At 34.5% G+C, this 27,292-nt stretch overlaps 1 protein-coding gene and 1 long non-coding RNA gene across 17 annotated transcripts; one reads left to right on the forward strand and one right to left on the reverse strand.

The window, feature by feature from the left end:
• The first annotated feature begins 8,934 nt into the window (after positions 1-8,934).
• LOC145104192 (glycolate oxidase 1-like) lies at positions 8,935-12,394 on the forward strand. The gene is made up of 11 exons (XM_079041470.1): positions 8,935-9,186; positions 9,889-10,047; positions 10,122-10,246; positions 10,526-10,572; positions 10,780-10,857; positions 10,967-11,091; positions 11,186-11,252; positions 11,339-11,471; positions 11,627-11,727; positions 11,858-11,962; positions 12,077-12,394. The coding sequence occupies exons 2-11, from the start codon at positions 9,911-9,913 to the stop codon at positions 12,260-12,262; spliced, it is 1,104 nt and encodes a 367-aa protein (XP_078897596.1). The 5' UTR covers positions 8,935-9,186; positions 9,889-9,910; the 3' UTR covers positions 12,263-12,394.
• Positions 10,882-20,486, reverse strand: LOC145104193 (uncharacterized). 16 transcript variants are annotated; one of them, XR_013707014.1, is made up of 15 exons: positions 20,373-20,486; positions 19,692-20,277; positions 19,321-19,546; positions 18,916-19,105; positions 18,675-18,754; positions 18,483-18,603; positions 18,045-18,174; positions 17,714-17,966; positions 17,471-17,587; positions 17,140-17,397; positions 16,997-17,053; positions 16,626-16,870; positions 16,351-16,501; positions 12,044-12,269; positions 10,882-11,204 (listed from the first exon to the last, which is right to left on the reverse strand). It is a non-coding gene; the product is annotated as an uncharacterized LOC145104193 (long non-coding RNA). The 16 variants fall into 16 exon arrangements; XR_013707018.1 differs by having other exon boundaries at positions 19,692-19,770; positions 20,373-20,472; XR_013707013.1 differs by lacking the exon at positions 20,373-20,486 and having other exon boundaries at positions 19,692-19,770; positions 20,099-20,366.
• Positions 20,487-27,292: the final 6,806 nt, after the last annotated feature.

Below are 27,292 nucleotides of genomic sequence, written 5' to 3' on the forward strand. Positions count from 1 at the left end.
AAGCAAGAAGTGGAGAATCAGTTGGGCAGGAACATTAAGATGCTTCGATCCGATCGTGGTGGTGAGTATCTTAGTACTGAGTTCCTTGACTATCTTAAGGAATATGGGATTGTCTCACAATTGACACCTCCTATGACACCACAGTTGAATGGTGTAGCTGAGAGGCGCAATCCGACCTTGTTGGACATGGTTCGTTCCATGATGAGTCGAGCTTCGCTACCAATCTCATTTTGGGGGTATGCCTTAGAGATTGCCGCCCATATCCTTAATCTAGTCCCTACAAAGAAGGTTGCCAAAACACCTCACGAGGTGTGGACTGGAAAAGTTCCCAATCTAGACCACATCAAGATTTGGGGTTGCGAGGCTTTCGTGAGACGCGAGACTCACGATAAGCTCGAATCCCGAAGCGAAAGGTGTATTTTCATCGGCTACCCACAGAAATCCTTTGGTTACATCTTCTACAGACCCAGTGATAATGTGGTCTTTGTAGCAAGAAGAGGATTCTTTCGAGAGAGAGAATTCATGAGCCAAGGAGACAGTGGGAGGCAAATTGACCTTGAGGAAATTCAAGAGTCAAGTGGTGAAGGAACCTCAAACCCTAGCCCTCAACCTGAGGAGGAAACTCTTGTTGAGCCGACTGAAGAATCTATACCTCTGAGGCGTTCCACCAGAGTTAGGAATGCACCTGAGCATTATTATGGTTTTCATATTACTGCAGAAGGTGAGACACTTATCAGTGATAACACACTGGTAAATCTGGATGAGCCTAACAGCTACACGGAAGCCATGGCAGGCCCTGAGGCTGCTAAATGGAAAGAGGCTATGGATAGCGAGATACAGTCCATGTATGAAAATCAAGTTTGGAACTTGTTTAACAATGTATCTGATCGTAAGATAGTTGGGTGCAAATGGATCTTTAAGAAGAAGACCGACATGGATGGTAATGTACACACTTATAAGGCACGACTGGTTGCAAAGGGTTATTCTTAAACTCCGGGAGTTGATTATGATGAGACCTTTTCACCAGTGGCCAAGATTAAGTCTATTAGGGTTCTGTTAGCCATTGCTGCATTTCATGATTATGAAATATGGCAAATGGATGTCAAAACCGCTTTCCTTAATGGAAAATTGGCTGAAGATGTTTACATGGTTCAGCCAGAGGGTTTTGTCAGTACAGAGTACCCCAGTAGAGTGTGTAAGCTCGAGAAATCCATTTATGGATTAAAACAGGCACCTCGCAGATGGAATCTTTGCTTTGATGAGAAAGTCAAAGAATTTGGCTTTTCAAGGAGTGAAGATGAATCTTGTGTCTATATCAAGGCTAGTGGGAGTATAGTCAGCTTTTTGGTACTGTATGTGGATGACATACTACTCATAGGAAATGACATCCCAACCCTACAGGAAGTAAAGTCCTGGCTTGGGAAGTGTTTCGCTATGAAGGACCTTGGAGAAGCTGCCTATATCCTAGGGATAAGGATTTTGAGAAACAGGAGTAAAAGACTAATTGGACTTAGTTAAAGCACCTATGTAGACAAAGTGTTGAAAAGGTTCAACATGCATAACTCCAAGAAAGGAGAGTTACCCATCCAGAGTAACGCCAGATTGATTAAGACACAAAGCCCTAGTACTGAGGCTGAGATAGCAGAAATGAGTCGAATACCTTATGCTTCAGCTGTAGGATCGATCATGTATGCTATGACGTGTACTCGACCTGATGTAGCCTTTGCTTTGAGCATGGTTAGCAGGTATCAGGGGAACCCTGGCAAGGCACACTGGACTGAGGTAAAGAATATCCTCAAGTACCTACGGAGGACTAAGGACTGGGTCCTTACCCTCGGTGGCAGTGAGGACTTGAGAGTTGTAAGGTACAGTGATGCTAGCTTTCAGACTGACAGGGATAATTTCCGCTCTCAGTCGGGCTGGGTCTTTACTCTAAACGGAGGGGCAATTACTTGGAAAAGTTCCAAGTAGGAGACAGTGGCTGATTCCACTTGTGAATCAGAGTATATAGCAGCAAGCGAGGCAGCAAAGGAGGCTATATGGCTAAAGAACTTCATCGGAGACCTTGGAGTTGTACCAGCTATAAAGGAGCCAATGGAGATTTTCTGTGACAGCAATAGTACGGTTGCCTTAGCCAAGGAACCAAGAGATCATGGGAGATCCAGACACATTGACAGAAAATATCACTTCATCAGATATCGAATAGAAGAAGGAATCCTCGTGGCAAAGAGGGTATCATCGGATGAGAACCCAGCAGATCCCCTCACGAAGGGACTGACTCGGGCTAAGCATCTCCAGCATGCTCGGAGCATAGGGCTGAAGGATGATATTAGTTTTAGTAGTTAGATAATCTTGAAATTTGTAAAATGTAATTGACATTTGATGATAAATAAAAGCTGTTATTTATGAGTAAAGTGTTGCTATCTCTTGTCAATAGTTTACTATTATTTCTTTTTGCATGTTTTGACTTCCAGAATAATTATGTTATGGTTTATATCATATTATTCAAACTCTCCACAGTCGGTCATATGTTGGAAGTAGATATGAATCAAGACTGTCATGGGTTGGCTTGTAGAGGTCTAAGATGTTAGACAAAGCGGGGCTACATCACTCATGAGTGCTCATAAGTTCTGAGTATTGGATTCAACCCACGCTCACTTGTATCACTTCATGGAATTTATCTCGAGTGATCGTGAGACGGTAATATCATATAAGTCTTCAAACCTAGAGATATGATTTGTTGGCTATGAGTTGGTTATGCATTGATTGCACGAAAACGCATTGGTAACTCGATGTTATAAACCGTGCTTTTGTGTGTAATTCAACAAGTAGTAGAGCAAACATATGAGTCGAAGTTTATCTGTTCCTTCTAGAATTAGAAGCGATATCTGGGCCCCTCGATGATTTTGTTTTGACCGATGTACCGGGCCCGGTCAGAACTAAATTGATGTGTTCAGTTAAGTTCTATGTCAAACAAATCGGAAATTGGGAAACAAATGCTGGACAATAAGCAAGACCATGTTCCATGTATTTGTCCGGCTGATATCTAGAACAGAGGATTATATGATCACTTATCTAAAATGGCGCTTCATAGTTTAACAGAGTTTAAAGAGCTACGATTGCTGATCGGTTCCTGAAGTCATACTTGCAACTATAGTTATTAGACTTATCCAAGTGGGAGACTGTTGGATATAGTGTCTAAGTCCATAACTATATTTGGTATGTACTTGACCCGACCCGGCATGGTCCATTTGGGTTGCACTTCACCCGAACAATTTACAGATAATCTTTTGAGAATAGTATAAGTTATGATTTATTAATATATTATAAGTTCTAATATATTAATATAAAATCATATTATTTAATTAGTGTTGATCTATAATTAATTTAGAATTAATTTAGAGATCAAAAGTATGACTAATTAAATATGGGCTCTTGTATTTATATAGTGTGGGCTAATGCTTATTTGGAATGGGCTAGGCTTGCATGGAAAGTCCATGGATACTCCATGGAGCTTTAACCCATGGATCTCATGGAAATGAAAAGACATGGGTATTAGGGTTTACATGGATGTAACCCTAATCCACCACACTATATAAAGGAGGCTTTGGTTCTTGAAATAACACTAGTTGATGTGTGTAAACTAAGAGGGCCGATTTCAAGAAGTTTGTGACTATTCTCTCAAGTTTCCAAGTTTGTGGTGATTTGTGACTTCCATTTTAGGCATCCACATTATTGGTGCTAGGCTCTCAAACTCCAAGCAATCAACTACTACTACAAGGTAAGTAATTCTACTAGTTTTATTTGATTCAAGTACCCCATGTCATGCTAGTTAGGATAAGAACCTTGGAAAAATAATTATTTGCATGTATCTTAGTCAAACATAGATCCAAGGTTTCTAGGGTTGCATGTACACCATAGGAGTGTTAGAATGCTCAAAACCCATCAGAGTCATGTGCTTCCAGTAGTATAGATCTCTACTACTATTCACACATACTCATACTCGTCCCAAGTACTGTCTCGCAGTCCCCAAGTCCTAAAATCACAAAACAATTTAACACATACGAATGTGTCCAATTAATCATAGAATTTTTTTTTAGACTCTACTAGGACTTCTTCCATGCGTATCTTCAGTCATCAATTCTACTTCAACTTGGTTGGTGATGGAAATTCCAAATGATGGGACAACTTCAGGAATTACACCAATCGTTCCATCATCCTGCCAATCGAAGGTGTACTTCAGACGTACCATACTCATCTAAACGTTTCATTATTTTATCAAACATATTCTAAGACAAGATACCACTCTTACGATATCTTCTGATAGGTATCATTCACTATCATAAGCTTTTCATTTCCTCCATCTACTCAATTCTCTACGAGTCTTCACCATAATATTTTGTACACCCAAACAAACGTTCGGTATACCGGGCGAGAATTTAAGATAGGAAAGCTTTATTTACGATAGACGTATAAATCTCCTTATCACTTCGAGACGTTTACATGTTAGTTCTAATCTCGTAATCATACGCTTAAAATCCTACACACATAAGGTTTCCAGATCCGGTCGGCAACAGACCATAGATCCGAAGAAATAATGGCATATATGGCAAACATATAGCATTTAGCACATAAAAACATTTTAGGCATCTTTCCTAAAATAAACTTGTGCTCGTGTCTAAAATATAGCGGACACTCATCTCACAATCATCGCTTAGCATTCTAAGTTTAAGTCTAGAAATCCTATAAATTCCTAATTCGCTTAAACTAATGCTCTGATACCAACTGTGACATCCCCTAATTTCTCGGCCAGAAAAGACCGATTTCGTTTATGCTTTTTAAAATAAAAATCAGAGTAATCCTTTTTAAAAGATGTTGCGGAATTTGTCCCCAAAACAAAACATGATAAAAGTTTATCAAAACTTTTCTTTAAGAAATATATATTTTTATTTCATAACAAAACATCGGGATGTCATGTTCCGATACATATCAAAAGCATAAACAAGACATTATAAGCCTTACACAGTTATTTACAACTACTGGCCTATAATCCAAAAATCACTCATTGTCATCATCCGACTATGCTCGGGGTCCACTACCTGTAATATAAAAAGCTGAGTGGGTCAGGCTTGGGAGCCTGGTGAGCATATAGGGTTTTCAACCCACTATAAATAAGAAACTTATTAAGTTCTCAATCAACAATAAATTTATTAATTCCATCAACCAAAATAACCCTAATTATCCATTCTCATTATCCTCACTTTACGTCCCTAAAACAACTATCATAAGGGACCTAGCCTAAGGATTATCACTAGGGGTGACAACATTGCTTTGGGGGTTCCTCAGCAAGTTATGTCAAATAAAACAAACATCGGGGTGACAACATTGCTTTCCCTCAGCAAGTTATGTCAAACAAGACATCCTAACATAAAACAACCAACAAGGTGACAACATTGCTTTCCTTCAGCAATTTATGTCAAATAGGCACGAAGTCACATCGTCGCCATGTGCTAGTCCATAGCTCTTAGTCATCGACGGTATTTCCCACGGGAGTTCCCCCCCCCCCCCCCCACAATACATGTCAATGGGTTTTCCATACAGCTAATGAACATACTAAGGGGTTTCCCCAGCCTTACATGCCCTAAGGGCACTCATGAGGGGTTTTAGAGTACAGCGAATGAACACTTAAGTCCATTAACACCTACAGGTTACGAGCCTGCTAGTGTTCCACAGACCATCAAAATAGTCTATGGTTGTCATCCATACTCTGCTGAATGACGGGGGTTTTAGAGTACAGCGAATGAACACTTAAGTCAATTAGCACCTACAGGTTACGAGCCTGCTAGTGTTCCACAGACCATCAAAACCGTCCATGGTTGTCATCCATACTCTGCTGAATGACGGGGGTCAACGTTAGGTAAGGGCTTTTCTCATATTGCACCACTCACGCCAACATTTGGGTAAAAGCTTTACCCATATTTCACCACTCACTCTCAACTCATGATCTATATTACTGATCATCTCATCTATCCAACTCACCTTTCATCACACACCCACTATTTAACTCATGATCTATATCACTAACTCATGAAGCTAGTCCGATCACTTCATAAAAGAACAAAGACTCCAAAGCTCTTCCAAATAAAAGTATAGGGAAAATACTGATAAAGTACTCCCGTACGCTCCCGTACCCCGACACGTAATAGTGTCAAAAGGAAGAACTAATGGATGAACTCATAGTTCAAAAATACCTAATGAACATATAGTTTAAACATACGTACCGATTACAAGTCTACTAACGTTCCACTGGGCTATCTAAAATAGTCTGTGGCCGTTGTCTATACTCTGCTAGATGACTAGATCATCTTAAACATCGATACCTCTCATCACTTTTATTTCATCACACATCATCTAATTCATCTACCCATGTTTTACCCAACATATTTGTAGATAAAAATATATATACAGTTTAAAACGTGTATAAAACATCAATTCAACAGTCACCTCAAATAAACAATTAATATATTTACACATAGCACGTATTTTAAGGTAAATACTTCATATCTATGTGTAAGGTGAAAGTGACTATACACTCACCTGATTTAATGAAAATCGGGCAGCAATTCGTTTCCTAAAACGATCGTTTCTAATGAAACCGGGAGTTTTATTGAGAAACCGGGCTCTGCGAGGGTCGGGCTTCGAAACCGAAAAAAATAAATTTTCCGGGCTTCTCGGGCACTCCGGGACGTGTTCCGGGCATTGGAAATGACCTCGGGGCATCGGGGGAAGCGAAAATGGCTAAAATATTGAAAAAGAGGGTGAAAATGCCAAATTCCCAAAAGTACCCGGGCAATCTCGCATGCCCTCTATTTATAGGAGGGGAGATCCGGAGCTTCGGCCGAGAAGGGACACGCGGCAGCGAGGGGGCGAAGCGCGTGGCAGCAGCGAGGGCAGGTGGCGCACATGCGAGGGAGGCCAGGTGCGAGGCTCGGATTGGTCCACCACTTCGGACACGGGGCGAGTCAGCAGCCACGCGTCAGAAGGAGAAGCGAGAAGGGTGGCTCCTCGGATACGTGTCGGACCAGGAGAGGACCGAACTTCGGTCCAATCAGGAGGCGCCTATGACGACTTCGGACCAATCAGCGGGTGACACGCGTACTGCGGTCCAATCAGCAGCGAACACGTGTCCGACACGTGGAAGCCTCGCATGCGAGGGTGACGTGTCCAGCTCCAATCCATGCGAAATTTCTCGAAAAATGTGTCAAATCTTGTAAAATCCATAACTTTCTCATACGGGCTCCGTTTTTGACGTTCTTTATATGCACGCGTAGAGAAAATTATGCTCTACAACTTTCGTTTAGACTTCGTCTTCTAATTTTAACTTTAATTTTTATATTATTATTTTTAACAGACCGGGACTGGTAAATCCGTTAAAAATTCATAACTTCTTCATCCGACGTCTGTTTTCGTCAGACTTTTTACCGTTGTACTACTAATGACGAGACCTTCGATTCTCGTTTAGGTTGTGTCGGCTAAAAATCACTCGATCTAAAATTCGAGTTTTTAGCTGTCTACTGCTAAGCTGAAACTTCGAAAAATCATAACTTCCTCATGCGAAGTCAGATTTGGGCGTTCTTTTTATCGAACTTCTCGGTTTAACGAATACTACGAGTTTCGTTTAGATTACTAAGGCTAAAAAGTAGTTTATCAAAAACTCACTTTTTACGACATTCGGCCCCGTGCCGGTTTTGTCGCGAAACTTCGACATGTCATAACTTCTTCGTTATAACTCGGATTTCGACATTCTTTATATATCTGTAATCCTTGTCACGCCCACTACAAGTTTCTTAATAGATATCGGCTTTATCTAATATTTAATTTTGACGCTCATTTTTATTCTTAATTAATTAAACTCTAATAATTAAGCATAAAACACATAATTCACATAAAATTCACATAATTCCTTTTCATTTCTTCTAAATGAGTTAAAAAGGTTAACCTAGACCATTATGTCAATATTAATGTCTAGCCTAGAAACACGGGCGTTACAATATCCTTTATTGTTCAAAAAAATACTATTTTTTTAAGTTTTAAAGGGCCTCATTCTTTGTATTTGCCCCGGGCCTCAAACCGGCTTGGACCGGCCCTGCATACAACCATACAATGTACGACTTCTGAATCAACAACTTGTACATTCTCATATATATATATATATATATATATATATATATATATATATATATATATATATATATATATATATATATATATATATGTGTGTGTGTGTGTGTGTGTGTACAAGTCCTGATGCACAATTTACGCATCAAATGCTTGTATAATCGTAGATCTGCGATTTCATTGTCATCTCAACTACGAAATGCTCTCAAAATCGTATGTTAGCTATGAAATGTTTTCAATACCAATATATCTGCGGTTTTCTCACTTTATACCCATAGATCTAAGATTTTTCTACCAAAAATTATATATATTATGTTTTTTTTCCAAGTAAACCATAAACAAACGTATCCTATATTTTATAAAAGCTGATACATCATGATCAAAACACTAAATAAGTAGAGATCTTACCATGTTTTCGGAAGAATACATATTTTGGTCCATTAAAGAGCTTCGGAGAATTTCCCCAAGTTGAAAACTAGAAAAATGAGGGTTTTCAAAAAATTTGGGATATTTATACTTCTAGCCGTAAGTAGCAAATATCCTCAACCCCAAATAACAATAGCCTCCAAAATCGCAGATAGGTTAATTACCTGTGATTTTGATGTTTTACGTAAATTGCTAATTTTTTTTAAATTTATTAATGTTTTTGGCTATTTTTATTAATTTCTCTAAAAAGTATTTTTAAAATAATAGTTTTTTAAAACACGTCCCAAAACCATTCTTTTTATATTCAATTTAAACACAAGTATATTCATACACTGCAACTGTGAAACTCAAGAGTCAAGATACATGTTGGCTGCTTTCAATGTTTTGATTGTAGCTCGTAATCTAACCCCATTTGACAATTAATAAACAGGTGTCACGTGAGCTCTTACACAACAATTTTTGTTTGTATTACTTCCCCTGAAACTTCCCGGTGTTCTTCTTCACCGCCGCCTTTCGCCACCGAAAATTATTGCTATATATACGACTCCTCTCTTTCCATCTTCCCTGAAGTACCCGATTAAGGTCTGTTTTCATGCATCGTTTCTGGGTTTATGACTTGCTATTATTTTTTTATATTCATCTTGGTGCTTTCTTTTTTGCTTTTTATCCGATGATTCTGAAGAATTCGAAGTTTCTAATTACCATCATTGCTCTGAGCAATCGAAGGATTTGGTGGCTTTCTATCATGATCTTGATTGTGTAATATACTTGTGTTGCTTCAGATTGATTGATTTTAAGTGATCGTATGATTTGTTGCCAAAGTTCCGTGATGGAAACGGAAGTGTTTGTTTCTTGATTTACTTTTTCTATGAACTTTTTTGCAATGTTTGATCATAAATGAGTACACGGTTCATATCCAGACCAAAGGGGCAATCTAAGGGGTCAATTGGTCAGTGTTCTTGTGAATTCGAATATGAATTTGATTTTTATGTATTCTTTATTTTGGAATTCAAGGGTTTTTGTCAAGAGGATTCAGTTTCTTTTTGGATTTTCAATGTTGAAGTTATTAACAAGAAATTAAGCATCTAATGTTGTGTTTATGCATGTCTGATATGTACAAACGAACAATGAAAAATGGACGAATCTGAGTAGCTTGTTCGCCATGTTCATTGACGATCTCATTTCTCCAGCTTCTAATTATACATCAAAGTGCAATATATGCATGATAAACTGAAATAAACATTGTTACATTGCTCCAAATTGACCTTAAACTTCATTTTTCAGCAAGTTTTTGTCAGCTTGAAATATGGAGATTACCAATGTAATGGAATATGAAGCACTTGCAAAGGAGAAGTTACCCAAGATGATCTATGATTATTATGCATCAGGTGCAGAAGATCAATGGACTCTTATGGAGAATCGAAATGCTTTTTCAAGAATCTTGTAAGTAGTTTCTTCACTTCATTCATTTCTCTATCCTCATAACATTAATCTTGATTTCTTTTATACAAAAACAGGTTTCGACCACGTATACTAATTGATGTAAGCAAGATAGATATGACCACAACAGTTTTAGGTTTCAAGATTTCAATGCCTATAATGGTTGCACCTACAGCTATGCAGAAAATGGCTCATCCTGATGGTAAAGACTAGGGTTGTTTCTTTTTGACTTAATCTGGATAGAATGACTTAATGGGTTAAGCCAAAAAAACCTGGGTTAATGTATTAAGACACTAACCCATTACCTATTTTCCCTTGTTATTTTTTCCTTCTAACTCCTCCCACGTTAAAATTGATGAATATTTGTGGAATGTGTTTATTAGAATGTAAGGGTAAAATGGTCATTTAGTCTCATTCAAAACTACCTTATGTATGCATCACTTTATCTTTGAGCACTTTAATCGAATTTAATTTTTTATAGGAGAGTATGCAACAGCAAGAGCATCAGCAGCTACTGGAACAATCATGGTTTAGTTCCTTACCCTCTTCATTATATTTTCTTTCTGTCACATCAGTCTGACACAGTCCCATCTGTCTCAATATACGTTGGAGTCTACCCTCTCTTTTTAATAAGGGGTTTTTTTTTTTTTTTTTTTTTTTTTTTTTTTTTTTTTGCATATAAAATCTAGTACTCTACATATCTAACTAATTCAATTATTTATATTGGTTTTCCAGACATTATCCTCATGGGCTACTTCCAGTGTGGAGGAGGTTGCTTCAACTGGTCCTGGTGTTCGATTTTTCCAACTCTACGTGAGTGCCTCTATTTTTAAAAACTTTTTAAAAAAATACGTGTGATTATTTCATATAAAAGTACCCAATTTATAGCTAATTGTTCCCAAAACATTTCTCCTATCACTAGGTGTACAAAGACAGGAGTGTTGTTACACAACTGGTAAAAAGAGCCGAAAAAGCTGGTTTCAAGGCTATTGTCCTTACTGTTGATACTCCAAGACTCGGTCGAAGGGAATCTGATATCAAGAACAGGTCAAACCATAGACTTCAAATTACTAATTTACCCCTCTTTCTTTATAGCTTCAATGAGCGAGTTAACATGTTTCTTGAATGTGTCCTCTTACAGATTTGCTCTGCCACAAAATCTGTCATTGAAAAACTTTGACGGGTTAAATCTTGGCAAGCTAGATAAGGTGAATATGATAATATTTTACATAATCAACGCTTTTTAACTTTTCTTTTTCCCATTATAATTACATCAAGATTTTTTAAATTTCAGACAGATGACTCGGGGTTAGCTTCATATGTTGCTGGTCAAGTTGACCGGTCTCTTAGTTGGAAGGATGTGAAGTGGCTCAAGTCAATAACCCCGTTACCTATTTTAGTGAAGGGTGTATTAACTGCTGAAGATGGTAAATGATATGAAGGAATATATATATATATATATATATATATATATATATATATATATATATATATATTTTTGATTCCTAGTTCTATGTATATACTAATCATTCTCCTTTATTAATATTTTTATCTCATTGCCATTTTCCAAAATTTCTTTTAGCAAGGATCGCAGTGCAATCTGGAGTAGCGGGAATTATTGTGTCAAACCATGGAGCTAGGCAACTTGATTATGTCCCTGCAACTATTACGGCTTTAGAAGAGGTCTATCTATACTTCACTTGATTCTTTTATTGTCCTTTGTCACACAAGACAATACTGAACTGACAATATTGAACAGGTTGTACTGTGTTTGTCATGCATTGAATTGAGATAGTAATATTATATTCTACAGGTGGTGGAAGCTACTCAACGTAGAGTTCCGGTATTTCTTGATGGAGGAGTTCGGCGTGGGACAGATGTCTTCAAGGCATTGGCTCTTGGAGCATCCGGTGTATTTGTAAGTATAATCTTTTGTGGTTTTCTTAATGTTTTTTTATTTCACTTGAATAAATTTGGATTCAAATCCGTGTTGGTTTACCTTATATAACATGTTTGTTATGATGGTTTTCAGATTGGGCGACCTGTCATTTTCTCATTGGCTGTAGATGGTGAGGCTGGTGTGAGGAAGACTCTTCAAATGCTGCATGATGAACTTGAGCTCACGATGGCATTGAGTGGGTGTTGTTCACTAGCAGAGATAACACGCAACCATATTGTGGCACCATGGGACCCACCACGTATAGCTCCTAAGCTTTAAGCTGTAGCTGAAAAATATGTGAAATGTTATGGTTTGAGAGGTAGCTTATGTTTGTTGTAATTTGAATTAGTGCCTTTGGTTCGTGTATGGATGATAAACTAATAAAAATTTGGTGGATCGTTGGGTAAGTCATCTTTGTTGTTTTTTTAATATATATGCCACCTAAATGAAGAAAAAAAAATTTCAAAAAGGGATAATCACAAAAACGCACGAAATGGTATGGTTTATTTGAGAACTTGTTAGTCCCAGCTTACTGTTTAGATTTGATGATGGCTTAAATGGTTATAAGTGCCCCCAAAATATAAGCTCTCACAATCTGTCTTAGAAGATTGTGTGGAACGGCAGATGGGGTTAGATTGTCTTGAATATTTAGCTTGGAACAAGCATAATTCTGTTAGAATATGTTGATCAATCTTTGTAGTAAAATGTGGCATTAAAATAAGTTTAGGGTTAAAAGTATCAATAAGGCTAAAGTGTAGGGACCGTTACTATAAATATGGGGAAAATGAATATAACCCATTATTAGATAATATACGTACAGTAGGTTCTAATTTCCAAGTTTTTTAATATGTATAATGACAAAAAAAAAAAAAAAGTCTCTTTTTATTTTATTTTATTATTATTATTTTTTTGCAATTTAACCATTAAAATTGGTTATCACTTGCAATTTGACTCAATTTTCAGGTTACCGCAAACGATAACAGGTTTCGATGGTTAAATTGTAAACAAAATATCAAATGTGATTTTTTTTGTCAATAAGCCAAAATATAGGTATTTTTTCAATGCATAATAATTTTTAACATCAAGTCTTATACTCCTTCCGTCCCAAAATTATTGTCCAATTACAAAAAACACACAGATTAAGGAAACATTAATTACCACTAACTTTAACATCAAGTCTTATACTCCCTCCGTCCCAAAATCATGTTACATTAAATGTTTTGTTGGTTAAGTAATAATGATGGGGTATTTTGGTAAAAATGTTACTTATTTTTAAAAGTGAACTATTATTTTGGGACAAACCAAAAAGGAAATGTGGACTATAATTTTAGGACGGAGAGAGTATATTTTAAGAATGTTTGGGATTTCATTTTGAACCTCAAAAGGACTTCTAGACAAAATGACTTATTAACTTATAGTGGTGAGAATATAAACTTTTTAAAAAAATGTTTAGATTAGCTTTTATGGTAGGAAAAGTCAACAAGTCAATAAGTTGTTTTTTAAAAAATAATGTGTGTCTTAACTTATACATGTTTTAAGGGGTATTTGATTTTTACAGCCCAAAAAATTATAAAGAATTTTGAAAAGCTAGAAATTCTAACTTATTGAAAAAAAATTATTTTATTTTTTGTTGAAACACCCTCTACATTATAATCTATTTTGTTGAAACAACCATTACAATTTGTTTGATTTTTAATATATGATAATTGTTGGGGATTTCTTGTATCAAGTACACAATTTAAAGGAGGATGGATAATCCTAAGATTTACATAAGTGAACATGCATTCTAGAATCTAGGTTTTACTAGTTATAGCAACGAACTTTAAAACTAACAAAAGAAGTATAAAAATACTTGCATCTTGGTCCTTAGATCATGTGGTCGACAACCTTCCAATGGATAGAGAGCCCAAGGCTCCAAAAGCAAAACAAGGAAAACCCTATTAGGGTTTATTCGAAAATCCCATAACCCTAGAGAGGGGTTATAGATTTCGTATATAGAAAAGAGAGAGAGAGACAGAGAGAGAGAGAGAGAGAGAGAGAGAGAGAGGAGAACAAAAATTAAAGGCTTTATTCTTGTTATTATTTAGAAATATTACTAACTAGTTAATGAAATTGGGCACCATTTCCAACAATAATAAATAAATATATTTTTTAATTATACTTCTATTAAATAAAATATATGTCACATTTTGATGATTGAACTAAATCAAAATTTGATACGAAATATACATCCACATACCAAATACTTGTTTGAAAACAATGCATCAACTCATCCATGGATCGATAGAGAAGATGAAAAACAATTTTGTCCGCATGACATAGAAACTCTATTATTGCAATATTTCAGCAATAAGTATTCTTAATTTATATAGAATATATATTACAATATACCACATTGATACCAATATGCCTACAGTTTTAAAAATCCAAACAACAAACGTCATAGTGTCTTCTTTCTCTCTTGGATTTTCATAATGGTTACCAATATCAATAGTGGTTTCATAATTGTTTAAAAACATATTTATGCAACTAACAAAATCATGTTTTTTATACATATTAACCCACATGAAGATTTTTCAACCAAGTACTTGATATATGAATGTATTTCGTATCAAATTTTGATTTAATTTTATCATCAAAAACTGACGACACATTTCATAACAATATATTTTTATATTTTAGTAAATAGAAGTATAATTAAAAAATATTTATTTATTATCATATATTAAAAATCAAACAAATAGTAATGGTTGTTTCAACAAAAATAGATTATAGTTTAATTTTAAAATAGATAAGACTTGTTAAAAATTATTATGCATTGAAAAAAAAAATTACATATATTTTGGCCTATTGATAAAAAAAGTTACACTTGATATTTTGTTTACATTTTAACCATCGAAACTTGCGATTGTTTGCGGTAACCTGAAAATTTAGCCAAATTGCAAGTAATAGCCGGTTCCAGTGGTTAAATTGTAAAAAAAATAAATAAATAAATTATTGGTAACTTTATTTGTCAATAAAACCAAAATATAGGAACTTTAATGCATATTTTTTTATTTGGTACATTTCTTCGTAATTTATCATTTAATTCTTCCGTAAATAAACAACAAGTGGTAACAAAGCTTGGAATATTTGAATTTTTCATTGAACGTGGGTTTAATGTGAAGGTTCTTGACTGAATTTTTACTTGATTTCTTCGACATTTCTTCATAATACATATTTATTTATATTTGAGTTTTGAATTCATAAAAACTAGGAGTTACATATCTGTGATGCACCAGAAACCTTATGTATGTAGAATAACAAAAGAAATTATTTACAACAATGTTAAGTTTAACGGTCAAAAAAGTGCATCCAATGTTTGTTTGGAGAAATAAAAAAAATGTCGTAATATATTCAAAAGATATTACCACACGATTAACAAATACTAACTTTTAATTTATCATTTATTATAATTTTATGAGAAAATTACAAATTTAGCCAAATACATTAATTATTTTGTGAAAAATAGCCAAAAAAAACTCAAATTACAAAATTAGCCCTTAAAATCGCAGATGGATTAAGCCCATCTGCGATTTTGCATTTCCATATGCAAACGTACAAGTGCCTAAAGCGCAGATGTGTTTTAGGCACGTTCGCAGATGGAACAATCCATCTGCGATTTTGTGTATTCCATCTGTGATTTCGTAGAGATTTAGTATAAAAACGTTTTTTTTTCTTTTCATTTTTCACTATCTTTTTTTAGAGAAACTCTCTATCCCTACGATTTCCTTAGAGCCATCATGGACGATTTCTTCAACAATCCCGAAACAACATTTTAAACAAATTTTCCAAAGAAATAACAACAAAAATGATAATTTCTTGAAAAAATTTATATATAATAAGGTTTTTTCGTAGTCAAACCCTATCAATTTCGTAGTAAAAAAAAATTCAAAAAATCGCTGGTGAAAACGAGAGGAAATCGCAGATGGACATAGTCCATCTGCGATTTTATGTTGGAAAAGGAGATATATATACAGCGAAAAAAATTAAAAAAAAAAAAAACCACCTGCGAACGTACAAGTGGCTAAACACAAACGTGCTTTAGCCACTTGTATGTTCGCAGATGGGAAGGCGAAATCGCAGATGGCTTATATCCATCTGCGATTTTAGTGGCTAAAAATGCAATTTTGATTTTTTTTGGCTATTTTTCACAAAGTAATTAATGTATTTGGCTAAATTTGTAATTTTCTCTAATTTTATATATTTACAAAATAGGTATTTAGATAACACTTAAATGATTAATTATATAAGATAAATCGATGAAGAAGGAATATAGAAAATAATAGGAACTAGATGGAATTAGATGCGCCCTTGGCGCTGTGTACCTTTTTTTTCGTTATTTGAAAATATAGCAGATAAGTAACCATATTATAATTTTTAGCGTTCTCTTGGTTTCCCAGCATGTTGCTTCTAAAGACTGCCCTTTTTCGGTAGGATGTTGGTCCAGCTTACTACTACGAGGGATGTTCATATCAGCTACATAGGAACGCATTAGATGCAAGGATGTATGTCGTTGGTTTTTTTTTTTTGTTTTTTTTGTTTTTTTTTTTTTTTTGAGAGTTTAGATATGTGTTTGTATAAGAAAGCGAAGTAGTGATACCCTAACTGAAGTACCCAACGGAAATAACCTTAAATTTTAGCTCTAATTTTACCCCTCCAACTTCTCTTTCTTGTTTCTTTGGCCCTGCAAGAAACGGACATAAAAATGAAGGCGTCTTTGGTCCAAAAATAAATTTACTCTTAAGGAAAAAAAGGCCATTAAATAAAATAAAAACAACAAAAGGATACAAGTAGTCTAGACTGCCATTTCCAATAAGAATAGGTTCTACAAATTCCTCTGCTAACCTGAAATTAAGGCAAAACATCAAAAGCAAATTATCAAAAACTTGAAATTGAATGAAAATAAGAGTATGGAAGAAAGAAAAGGGGAAAAAAGAAAGAAAAAAAATTATAATAGTCCACTTAACTTACCTGCAGTTCGTCCTTGTGATCTTGTAGCATATAAATTTCAGGTTGCACATGCTTTAACTGCACAACAAAAAAATCAATCAACAGTAAAGTAACTTAAAAAAAATAATGACAGAGCTATGAACAGTATGGGATCATCTTCTTACCGTGCTTTCATAGTCATGTCGAATGCTCTTTTATAGTCGATGTACCGTCTCGGTACGTGATGGGGAGCGGGGCCGGGAATGGGAATGGGAACAGGACGAAGGGAAAAAAAATATTTCTTTCTCTCGAGCGTGTATTTTATGTTTCTTTCGTTCTTGAGATTCATCTTCCCCATTTCTTATACGTATTTCATCGGATGATCTAATTCGACGATTTTGAATCGTTGTTGTTCTTACATGAAACCTACACAGCTTCTTTACCTGTAAAAGTTACCTCACAACTTTACACATTTCTTTAAATGTATATTTATATAAAGAAAAGAAAAAAAAAAACCTTATCAGCTTTGAAGAGACATTCAAATTTATTCTGTGTGCACCAGTGTTCTTTAATGACATCCTTAAAATTCTATTGTGCTACCGTAAAACAATTATCGAGCAGAGGAAATCTAACCTGAAATCCAATAATACAAAATATCATTATTCAGTACTCATTAATGATTAGTTTAAATCAAATAAACATAAACATGAAAAATGAAAAATTAATGAATAGTTGAATAGTAACGAATGTTATAAGCACCAGGTCTACCAACTTTGAAGATTCCATACGTCAATCTGAGATCAACACCAAACAGAAACAATATCATTCCTTTATAAATATTTGGAATAATCTCTAAATCTTCTATTAGACGGGACCGGTTTTGTAATTTTTTGCTGTTAGAAGTATAAACACAACAGTTGATACATGCTCTTTTTATAGGTCTATCTTTAATGTTTGGTAAACTGGACAGATTTGCCCCTGAACATTGAAGAGGCCTCTCCTGTCGAAGCTCCTAATAACCACAATGACAAAGTTATGAGATTCATCACATAATTGATTTTTTGTGTATTAGGGGTGGGTAATAACAAACCTCATCTTTTGCCTCTGTGGTTCAGCATCGAACATATAATTGAGTTGAAGATTGACATCCAAATCAACCCGAAACAGAAAAGTAATCAAACCATATATCCAAAGATATTTGATGACCAAACTCACCTTACCTGCACTAAGATTAAAAATATGTTACAATTTATAGCAATTGACTAAAAAAAGGGTAAATGAAAGAAATAACAGTGTATGTTTATAGATTTTTTCTTATAAAATCCTACTTTCAAGTCTTCCTATTACAACATTGTACTTTGAAAAAAAAGTACAATGTTATAAATTGGATATATTTTTCAAAGTACATGTCTTGATAAGAAAAAATATGAAAGTACAACGTTGTAATAGAAAGAAATAAAGATTGGATACTAAAAATATAATACATAAAACAAAAAAGTGGAAGTACAATAATATAAATGTTTCTTACCTCTCAACCAATTGCAAAATAAGGTCTCTGGATTGAGGATTACCACCTGATTTACTGCTGACTATTGCAAGAGCAAATGCACCCACATGAAAAGCCCCACAACCAGGTCCCCTTGACAGGCCTATACAAAATCAAATCTTATTGAACTTGATTGTTATCCTCCAGAAGATATTAAATGAATTAATAAGTTACCTGTGTGATAGTCCATAATAGAACTGGAAGCTTATCTTGACCTTGATATTTAGAACCCTCTTTTACACAAATATGGCAAACTGTCATGATAATTGCATAATGCTTGATCAATATGAAACATCAGTCAATGTTTCAAGGAAAAGCTCGTTTTTGAATAAAAAAAATTTCTATTTGGAGAACATCTATACATCATCATTGTTAAACATATCATAGTTTATACCATTGTTCATAGACCATTTACCTGAGATTTTGAAGGTGCTTGGTGAACCACCTTCTTTGAACCCTTGATACTCCCTTGATGGAGAGCCAGGTCTGAAAGTATGTTATCTAAGGACCACACAACAAAAGGACCCAAGAGCATCTACAGGTTGGTGGTTAACCCAGTCTGCTGATGTCCTATAAACATCTTCAGAAATATGTGATAAAGGGATCTGCATAAAGTCAACTAAATCAGTCTAAAAAGGAGTTTCCTACTCATCAGTAGCATATTCCTCTGGAAAGTAAAGCTTGGGATACAGAGAAACAAAAATCCAAATGTACGATGATGAATCTTTGGAGAATCTTCTAGATCATCAAAAGCAGGTAGGTTGTCATAAGCTTAAAAAGTGAAATTTAAAAGTAATAAAAAGGAAGAGGATGCTCTTACATCAATCATCTTCTCGACAGAAGCCTCCTTGAGAGTTTTCATCCATGGGAACTGAGATGCATTTACGGAAGCAAATGCTCGACCAAAATACTCGGCGAACCTCATTAGCCGTATGTCTGGTTGTGATTCATACGATTCCTATGTATAGAATTGTTTATACGACAGCGTTTGATGATGGTCGTCCACCTCTCTCTGGTAGTCGCCGGCAAGGAGAGATCGTAGGAGTCTAGAGGAGCATGGGGAGGGAAATGTAAAATTGAAATACGACTCTTTAACAGTACAAATATATATACAAAGATACATGACGATAAAAAAAAGCACATGTTCATAAAATATGACGCTGAGTTGCAAATGATAAAACTATTTCATACCTCGTCTGCCTCTTCCCTCTCCAACTCCTCAACTGAACGAAAGGAAGTCCCAATCGATTACAGTAGTCAGCGGCGTTACCTGGATTAAAGTGAAACGAAAAACGTTAGAAGAACCCCAAATTAACTCTCACAGGCAAAAGTACGCCACAAGAAGAACCCCTAAGGCATCACTGGTCTGTCAGCTGACCACTTTAGAAGAAGAAGGCATCACTGGTCTCTGTCTGCTGACCACTTCGATGGACTGCCTTCGCCACCAGCGGTCGCCTTGAACGCCGACGAAACTCCTCCGGGATTGGTCGCCGGTTTGTCGATCACCAGCAAAAGCTTCAACGTGAGTCACCGACGGAGAGAGACATAAAACAGCAGCCATAAGACCGCGTCAGACAAAAAAAATTACAACACAATACCTAAAGAGGAACAGAGACGGAAAGCAGCAGAAGCAGACAGAGAAGAGACGTTAAGAAGAACAGAGAGGCCAAAATGAAATTAGTTCTCATTCTACACCGCCATATGTTTTCCGATTCTTATCTTTTCTTTTTTGATTGTGCCGCCCTTCTCCTCCGATAGGATTCTCCACCGCCATTGACTGATTGGAAGAAAAAGGCAGCAACCAACGCAGAGGAGAAGAAGATAAGCACAAAGAAAAAGAAGCAAATCAGCAAGTAAATCCAAAACACCGACCTCTTACTGGGGCAACCGACATTCAGGAGAAGAAGATAAGGACCAAGGAAACGAAAGTATTGAGCAACTAAAACCGAAATTCCAGTGCCAAAATAAGAAAGGAGAAGACTTCTGTGCCCAAATAAGAAAGAGAAAGAACTTTACTGTTTCTAAGGGTTTTAGGAATTGATAGTATATATAATGTTTAGAGTTCAGCAAAATATTTTTCAATTTACCATTTAGTATAAAATATATATTCCTAAATTAGTTATTTAGATTACAATTAAATATGTAAGTAAATCAAAATAGAATATAGAAAACAATTGAAGTGATTGGGGTTGAATAACATAATAGTGAGTGAAAGTTGATAAAATATAGTACTGAAAACATTTAGAATATTAGAGTATTTGGGTTGAAGAAAACAATGACCTGTACATGGACATGTAGTCGTTTTTTACGCCACAAATAAAAAAAAAAAAAAAAAAGGTGTTGAACATGATGCAATGCACCAGAAAATATGTACATATAATAGGCAAAACATAATATACAATGAAATGATGTTTTATATGTACAACCTTACATAAATAAAAACGGATTTCTGAAAAACATTAATTTGTAAAACTCAGAAATCTTTAAGAAACATGCATAAAAGCATAAAGATCTTTGTAAAAAAATTCTAAAGAAAACTAATTTTATAGATATTTCACAAAAATAAGTTGTAAAAATATGTAAAAAGGCAATATTATAAAAAAGATAGAAAATGAATTTCTAAATAAAACAATTTATAAAAAAAATCTTAATGAACATGAATAAAACAACGAAATGTATATAAAAAGTTAGGTTACAAGAAAATTATGTGAGACATGGAAACGTATTCCTAACCAATTATTTTTCATGTCAACAAAAAATATTATAAAATTCAAAATAAATAGAAATTCCATATATATATATATATATATATATATATTATTTTCGTTATATTTTATCCAAAAAATAAATTACCGTTTTTTTACATTACGTGTATATTTTCTAGAATTTATAGAATATTTTAGTATTATACTAAAATATTACATTATTATTTTTTTTAGAATACCACATAGTATTTTAATAAAATATTATGCATATAGTTATTCTAACACAATATTATAATCTTTTAAAATATTCAAATAGGATATTATACGTACAATTCTATTAGAATATTCATGTATATACATTAAAAAACAATAATTTATATTTTTATATTTTTTTATATAAAATAAATAACGAAAATAATATCTATAAAAAAAGAATTTTGGACTTTTCAATTTACTTTGCATTTTAGAAATTTTTTTTAAATTTTTTTATCTCAAAAATAAATAGTTAAGATCATGTCTTCACGTCTCACAAAAAATTCATGGTTTCAAATGAATTTTTACCTATATATAAATACTTGTAAATTTAAGAAAACCAATATTACCCTCTTGTCCTCCACCCCCTGCCCTGCAATTTATCCGCTAGGCAACATATCATTTTGTGTTGTTTGGGTGGTCAGAGTAGCACGGATTGTGCCTAATATTACTTCTAAACAATCTTTGAGACGAATAAAATAGCAATATAGTTACGATTTGTGGATTGCAAAATGTTACTATTTAAATTTGTTAAATATTTATTCAAATTGGTTTTTTCGTTTATCATGTGATAAAATCAAGACGAAATTGTGAAAGTGTTAAATAATATGAAAAACCTATATGACCAAAAAATCAAAACAGAAAGCAACTTTTATCATACACCCAAAAATGATCATTACAATTTCAAATAACAACTCAAATTATAGAATACATTTTAATATAATTAAGTACAAATAAAATAGACAATATTACATTGTATTTAAAAACAACATGACATTTAATTTAAACTAGTAGTTTTAAATAATATTTATGATATAACAAATTAATAATGTGAGTAAATTACAATATCCGGTCCGTTCTGAATTTCCAATCATCTCTATTCTTCTTCAATAATTTTATGGAAGGAGAAAATACATAAACTCTTACTAACGACTAATCATAAAAAACATATTTTCAACTTAGTGATTTCTCAGCCACTAACTTATTTTCATGAAATCTTTGATCGATTCGATTTCTCTATTAATGGTATCTCGATCGTAACGAGTAATTTCATTTTTCTATTACATATTTTTGTAATGGTGTGTATTGGATGGCGGTTTTGATTTGGGAAAATGACTTATGAAAGTAACTACTTCTTATGTTTGTTCACATGTTGACGACTTCTTCTTTTTTATACACATAAAGCCAACTAACTTGTTTTATGCGTTCAATTTACACCAATATTACCGGTTAACGCCTGTTTTAACCAGCTGACTCAAATTAGCTCATTTAAAAGAAATTATGTGGCATACTACGTGTTCATTACACCCTTTTGTCCGAAATCGACTTCATTTAATTGGGGTTCCTCACATTTACTCCCAAATCGTTCCCGATTAATTAAGTTTTCTCATAAAGCAATCGATCGAAGTAGTAGGAACTCATTGTTTGGAATTGAAGTTGGGACTTGAAATCGTCGACTGTAACATGTCAGAATCATCTAACGTTACGTAGATTTTCACTACAATGGAATGTTTGCACCAAACCCATTAGTGTACTTAGACCCTATAAGAATGTCAGTTCGTGATGTGGATTTTGGTGGCATGAACTATAGAGAATTTGTGTTGTGGGTTACAAAGCTGACTAGACGAAGGTGTGAAAAATTATACTATTGTAGTAGAAATGAAACATTGGCAGAAGGTATTAGAAGAATCAACAATGATGCTAATTATTTTGAGTTATTGAAGATGATTACATGCCTAAGAACGAGTTAAGAATGAATGTCTACATTGACCACCAAAATGTACCTATTCTTGACTGGGCCGATAAGGAGGTGTTAACAGGTGATGAGGTGTCTAAGTTGGTAGAAGATGAAGATATGGACTCACATATTTCAGATATAATGGAATATAAGCATGAACCTGATGAAGAGGTGCATACTTTTGACAAAACAATTGATGATGAATTTTTGAACAAGTTGTGTGGTAAATCCATTCCTAATAGTAATGAAGAAGTAAATGATGATGATGAAGATGATGAGGTTGTGTTCCCTATCTTTGATGAGAATCAATAATGGGATAAAATGGTCCTAGTTTTAGGTATGAAGTTTTCCAACCCAATGTAATTGAAGCTATGTCTATATAACTATGTCGTCAAGATTAGGTATGCTTTATGGTTTGAAAAAACTGATCATCAAAGGTTGTTGGCAAAATATTGTAAACATAAGAAGAATAAGAAGAATAAGAGTTGTCCCTTTAGGTTGTGGGCAACCTGGATGAAGAATGAGAGGTATTTTCATATTAAGTCCTTAATTGATAGGAATAATTGTTCAAGAGTATTCAAATTTGGGTCCATTATAACCTACAAATGGATTGGAACTCATTTCATGAATGAGATATTGTAGAAATCAAATATGAGCATTAGGAAATTGAAAGCTAAGGTCAGTAAAAGTTTTAACCTGATAGCAAGTGTTGGATAATGCGGAAATGCTACGAAATACACATTTCAACAGATAGAAAGTACTTTAATATGGAATTATGCCTAAACATGGAGCTGTGGATAAGAGCTAAAAAGGACAAATCTTGGATCAATAGTTAAGATGGAGGTAGATGTGATGTCTGATAGAAACATACTTCTCAAAGTTTTATGTGTGTTTAAAGGGTTTGAAGGATGGACAGAGGGAGGGTTGTATGAGGGTAATTGGAGTAAATGGTTGTTTCTTAAAGGGCATATGCAGAGGTCATTTTCTTGCAACCATTGAGAGGGATGAAAACAATCACATATATCATGTTGCATGGGCTGTGGTTTCTGGATCTTCTGATTGATGACATTGGAATGAGAGTTAGGAATGGACTAACCATAATATCAAACCAACACAAAGTAATGTTCAAACTTCCCTTATTGATATTTTTCATACTTAATATGTTTAAACTTATGCTTTGTATGTATTGATTATAGGGATTAACTGAAGCTGTGAAGGAAAGGTTTCCAGCTGCAGAGCATAGGCAATGTGCTAGGCACATCTGTGCTAATTTCCAGAAGATTTAAGGGTCAAATATTTAGGAAGCTGTTTTGGAGAGTTGTTGGATCTACAATTCAACAAAAATTTGAGTACCATATGAATGAAATCAAGAAGCTGGAACCACTGGCTTATGAACATTTGATGGAAAGGGACCCTAAAACCTGGCGTAAAGCATTTTTTCAGGTTGATAGGAGTTGTGATGCATATGAAAATGGTGTTTCTAAAAGTTTTAACTCATTGATTGAAGCTTCTAGGAAGAAACCACTCATTAACATGTTCGAAGAAATCCAGATTTATGTGATGGAAAGGTTATGTATTTACAAGAGCAAGGGTCAATCTTGGGATGTAAATATATGTCATTCCATAAGGTTGAAGTTGAACAAGCTTAAGGAACAACAAAGGTAAATTGTTGTTGCTTATATGTTTGATATTTTAATATTTTCTAAATTATATGTGATTGTGGACAGGTTTTGGCAAGTGGTAGCTTCTGGTTATATGCAATTTGAGGTGGGGCTAGGGTCTGATGGATATGTTGTAGACCTTAATACCAGATAATGTGGATGCAGGGCTTGGCAGTTAACAGGGTATCCTTGTATGCATGGATATGCTGCCATTTCAAGCCTCAATAGGGATCCTAAGGACTACGTGTCAGAATGGTTTACTACATCAATGTATGCAATTTATTATAGGTATAACATTAGGCCACTGAACTGTAGTTCTATGTGGCCTGAAGTGGATTACACCAAACCATTGCCCCCTAAAAAAAGAAGGCTACCTGGAAGACCAATAATGAAAAGGAAAAGGGATCAAGTTGAGAGGGAAGCTAAGGGAACAAGGCATATAGTCTCAAAAAGGGGAATGGTATTGAGATGTACCATTTGTAGGGAAATAGGGCATAACAAATCAACATCTCCTCAAAGACCAAATGATGTACCATCTACTTCAGGTTTACAAAAAAAGAAACCTAAGAAACAAGGTATGGTGTTAACTTATATGATATTTTACACTTATGTACCATTTCTGAACTTTTGCCCTCTTATAGGTAAAGTTGATGTTCAAGTGGACCTTGAAGCTGAATTGGAGTTGGAACGTGTAGTTGTGTTTGAAAGTGAAAGTAATAGTGACTATGAAAGTGAAAGTGAAAGTGAAGTGGAAGTTGCAAGTGATGTGGAAGCTGCAAGTGAAGTATCTGAAGTGGAAGCTAACATTGAAGTTCTTGAAGCTGATGTTGAAGCTAACATTGAAGTTCCTTTAGTTCATGATAACATTCAAGAAGTGGTTCAAGATGAAGTGGAACAGGACATTCAAGTTAACATTCAAGAAGAGGTTCAAGATGAAGTGAAACAGGAAATTCAAGTTAACATTCAAGAAGAGGTTCAAGATGATGTGGAACATGAAATTCAAGATAATGTGGAACATGAAATTCAAGACAATGAAGAAATTCAAGTTAGAAAGAGGACAAGAAAAACTTCAGAAAGAATTACAAAGATTATGCTAGGGAAAAACATAACTTCAGAAAGAATTACAAAGACTATGCTAGGGAAAAACATAGGTAGGAAAGAGTGAAGCAATAATGAACACCCACTGGAGATTTAATTTTAATGTCTTGTTTATATTTTGGCATAACTTTTGGTATGCATGTTTTGGAATCTTCGGTCATGTAATAGCTTTTGGCACAATAGGACAAACATGACACATCTTTTGGGTCCCCATCTTTTGGAATGCATGTTTTCTGATGTATGTTTGGGAATCTTTTGTATTGTAAAGTACTTTAGCACGTGTTTTGTAATGGCTTTTGTGATGTTTACTATCTTTATTTAAGTACATGTTTTGTAATGGCTTTTGTGATGTTTATAATGCCATTTGTGTTCCTTGTCTTTAACATCTTTTTCACAAGTTCATTATATATCAAACTTTAGTCATAATACATTAAAATTATGTTACATTAACTCAAACACATGCTTTAGTCATAATACATCCAACTTTTATTGCATACAAAACTTCATGAACTACATGATTTAGTCAGAATACATCAAATAGGATACAAAGAACACATCAAACTTTCAAAACTACATCTTTAACATACAAGAAAAATAACACAAATAATGCAAATTTATAAGTAAACAACTTCCACTTCACTTTGTCCAGTTCTTGTCTGAAGAACAAATCAGAGTTCTTCTCTTCTTCCAACTTCTTCCTGCATATACTAATTTCGTTTTCCAAGCTTCAATGTTAGGTTGTAGATTTGTCCCAAATCACTGTTCTTCTCTACTGCGTAGTCATCCTCTTCCAGCCATTCCAAGAAATTACATTTTGGAGTTCTTGCACTCTTCAAGAAAAGTATAAAAAAAAGGTTAAATTGAAGAGAATATGAAGAAGAAGATTCAATTACGGATAAGAATAATAATAAAAAAAAACTGATTTACCAATGAGCTTTGACAAACTCGATTTTTTTTCCAGGATTGTCGGGTGTTCTTGAAATCCTCATACGAGATGTCATCTCGCACTTACACGGATGGTCAGTTTGCAATTCGACATTGCGTTTGAAAGAGACAGATGTAGCAGAAGAAGAAGTCATTGTCGATCTAGGGCTTTAACGTACAAACGACCCCTATAACACCTTTTATATAATGAACTAATGTGTATTATGCCACGTAGATGCCACGTATTATGTTGTATATGCCAACTAAGCCTTGATTTAGCCACATCAGCTAAAAGAGGCGTTAGCCGGTAATATTTGTGTAAATTGAACACGTAAAACAAGTTAGTTGGCTTTATGTGTACAAAAAAGAAGAAGTTGCCAATATGTGAACAAAAATAAGAGGCAGTTAACCTCC

This window comes from Lactuca virosa, chromosome 4 (genome assembly GCF_052849685.1).
Source record: "Lactuca virosa cultivar CGN04683 chromosome 4, Lactuca_virosa_CGN04683_v6, whole genome shotgun sequence".
NCBI lineage: Eukaryota > Viridiplantae > Streptophyta > Magnoliopsida > Asterales > Asteraceae > Lactuca > Lactuca virosa.

What these genes read in the sequence shown, in the direction of transcription:
- LOC145104192 (XM_079041470.1), top strand. Translation starts at nt 9,911, where the DNA reads ATGGAGATTACCAATGTAATGGAATATGAAGCACTTGCAAAGGAGAAG. An exon ending in CAGCTACTGGAACAATCATG is followed by an intron (nt 10,573 to 10,779) that starts GTTTAGTTCCTT and finishes TTGGTTTTCCAG; the next exon opens with ACATTATCCTCATGGGCTAC. An exon ending in ATCTTGGCAAGCTAGATAAG is followed by an intron (nt 11,253 to 11,338) that starts GTGAATATGATA and finishes TTTAAATTTCAG; the next exon opens with ACAGATGACTCGGGGTTAGC.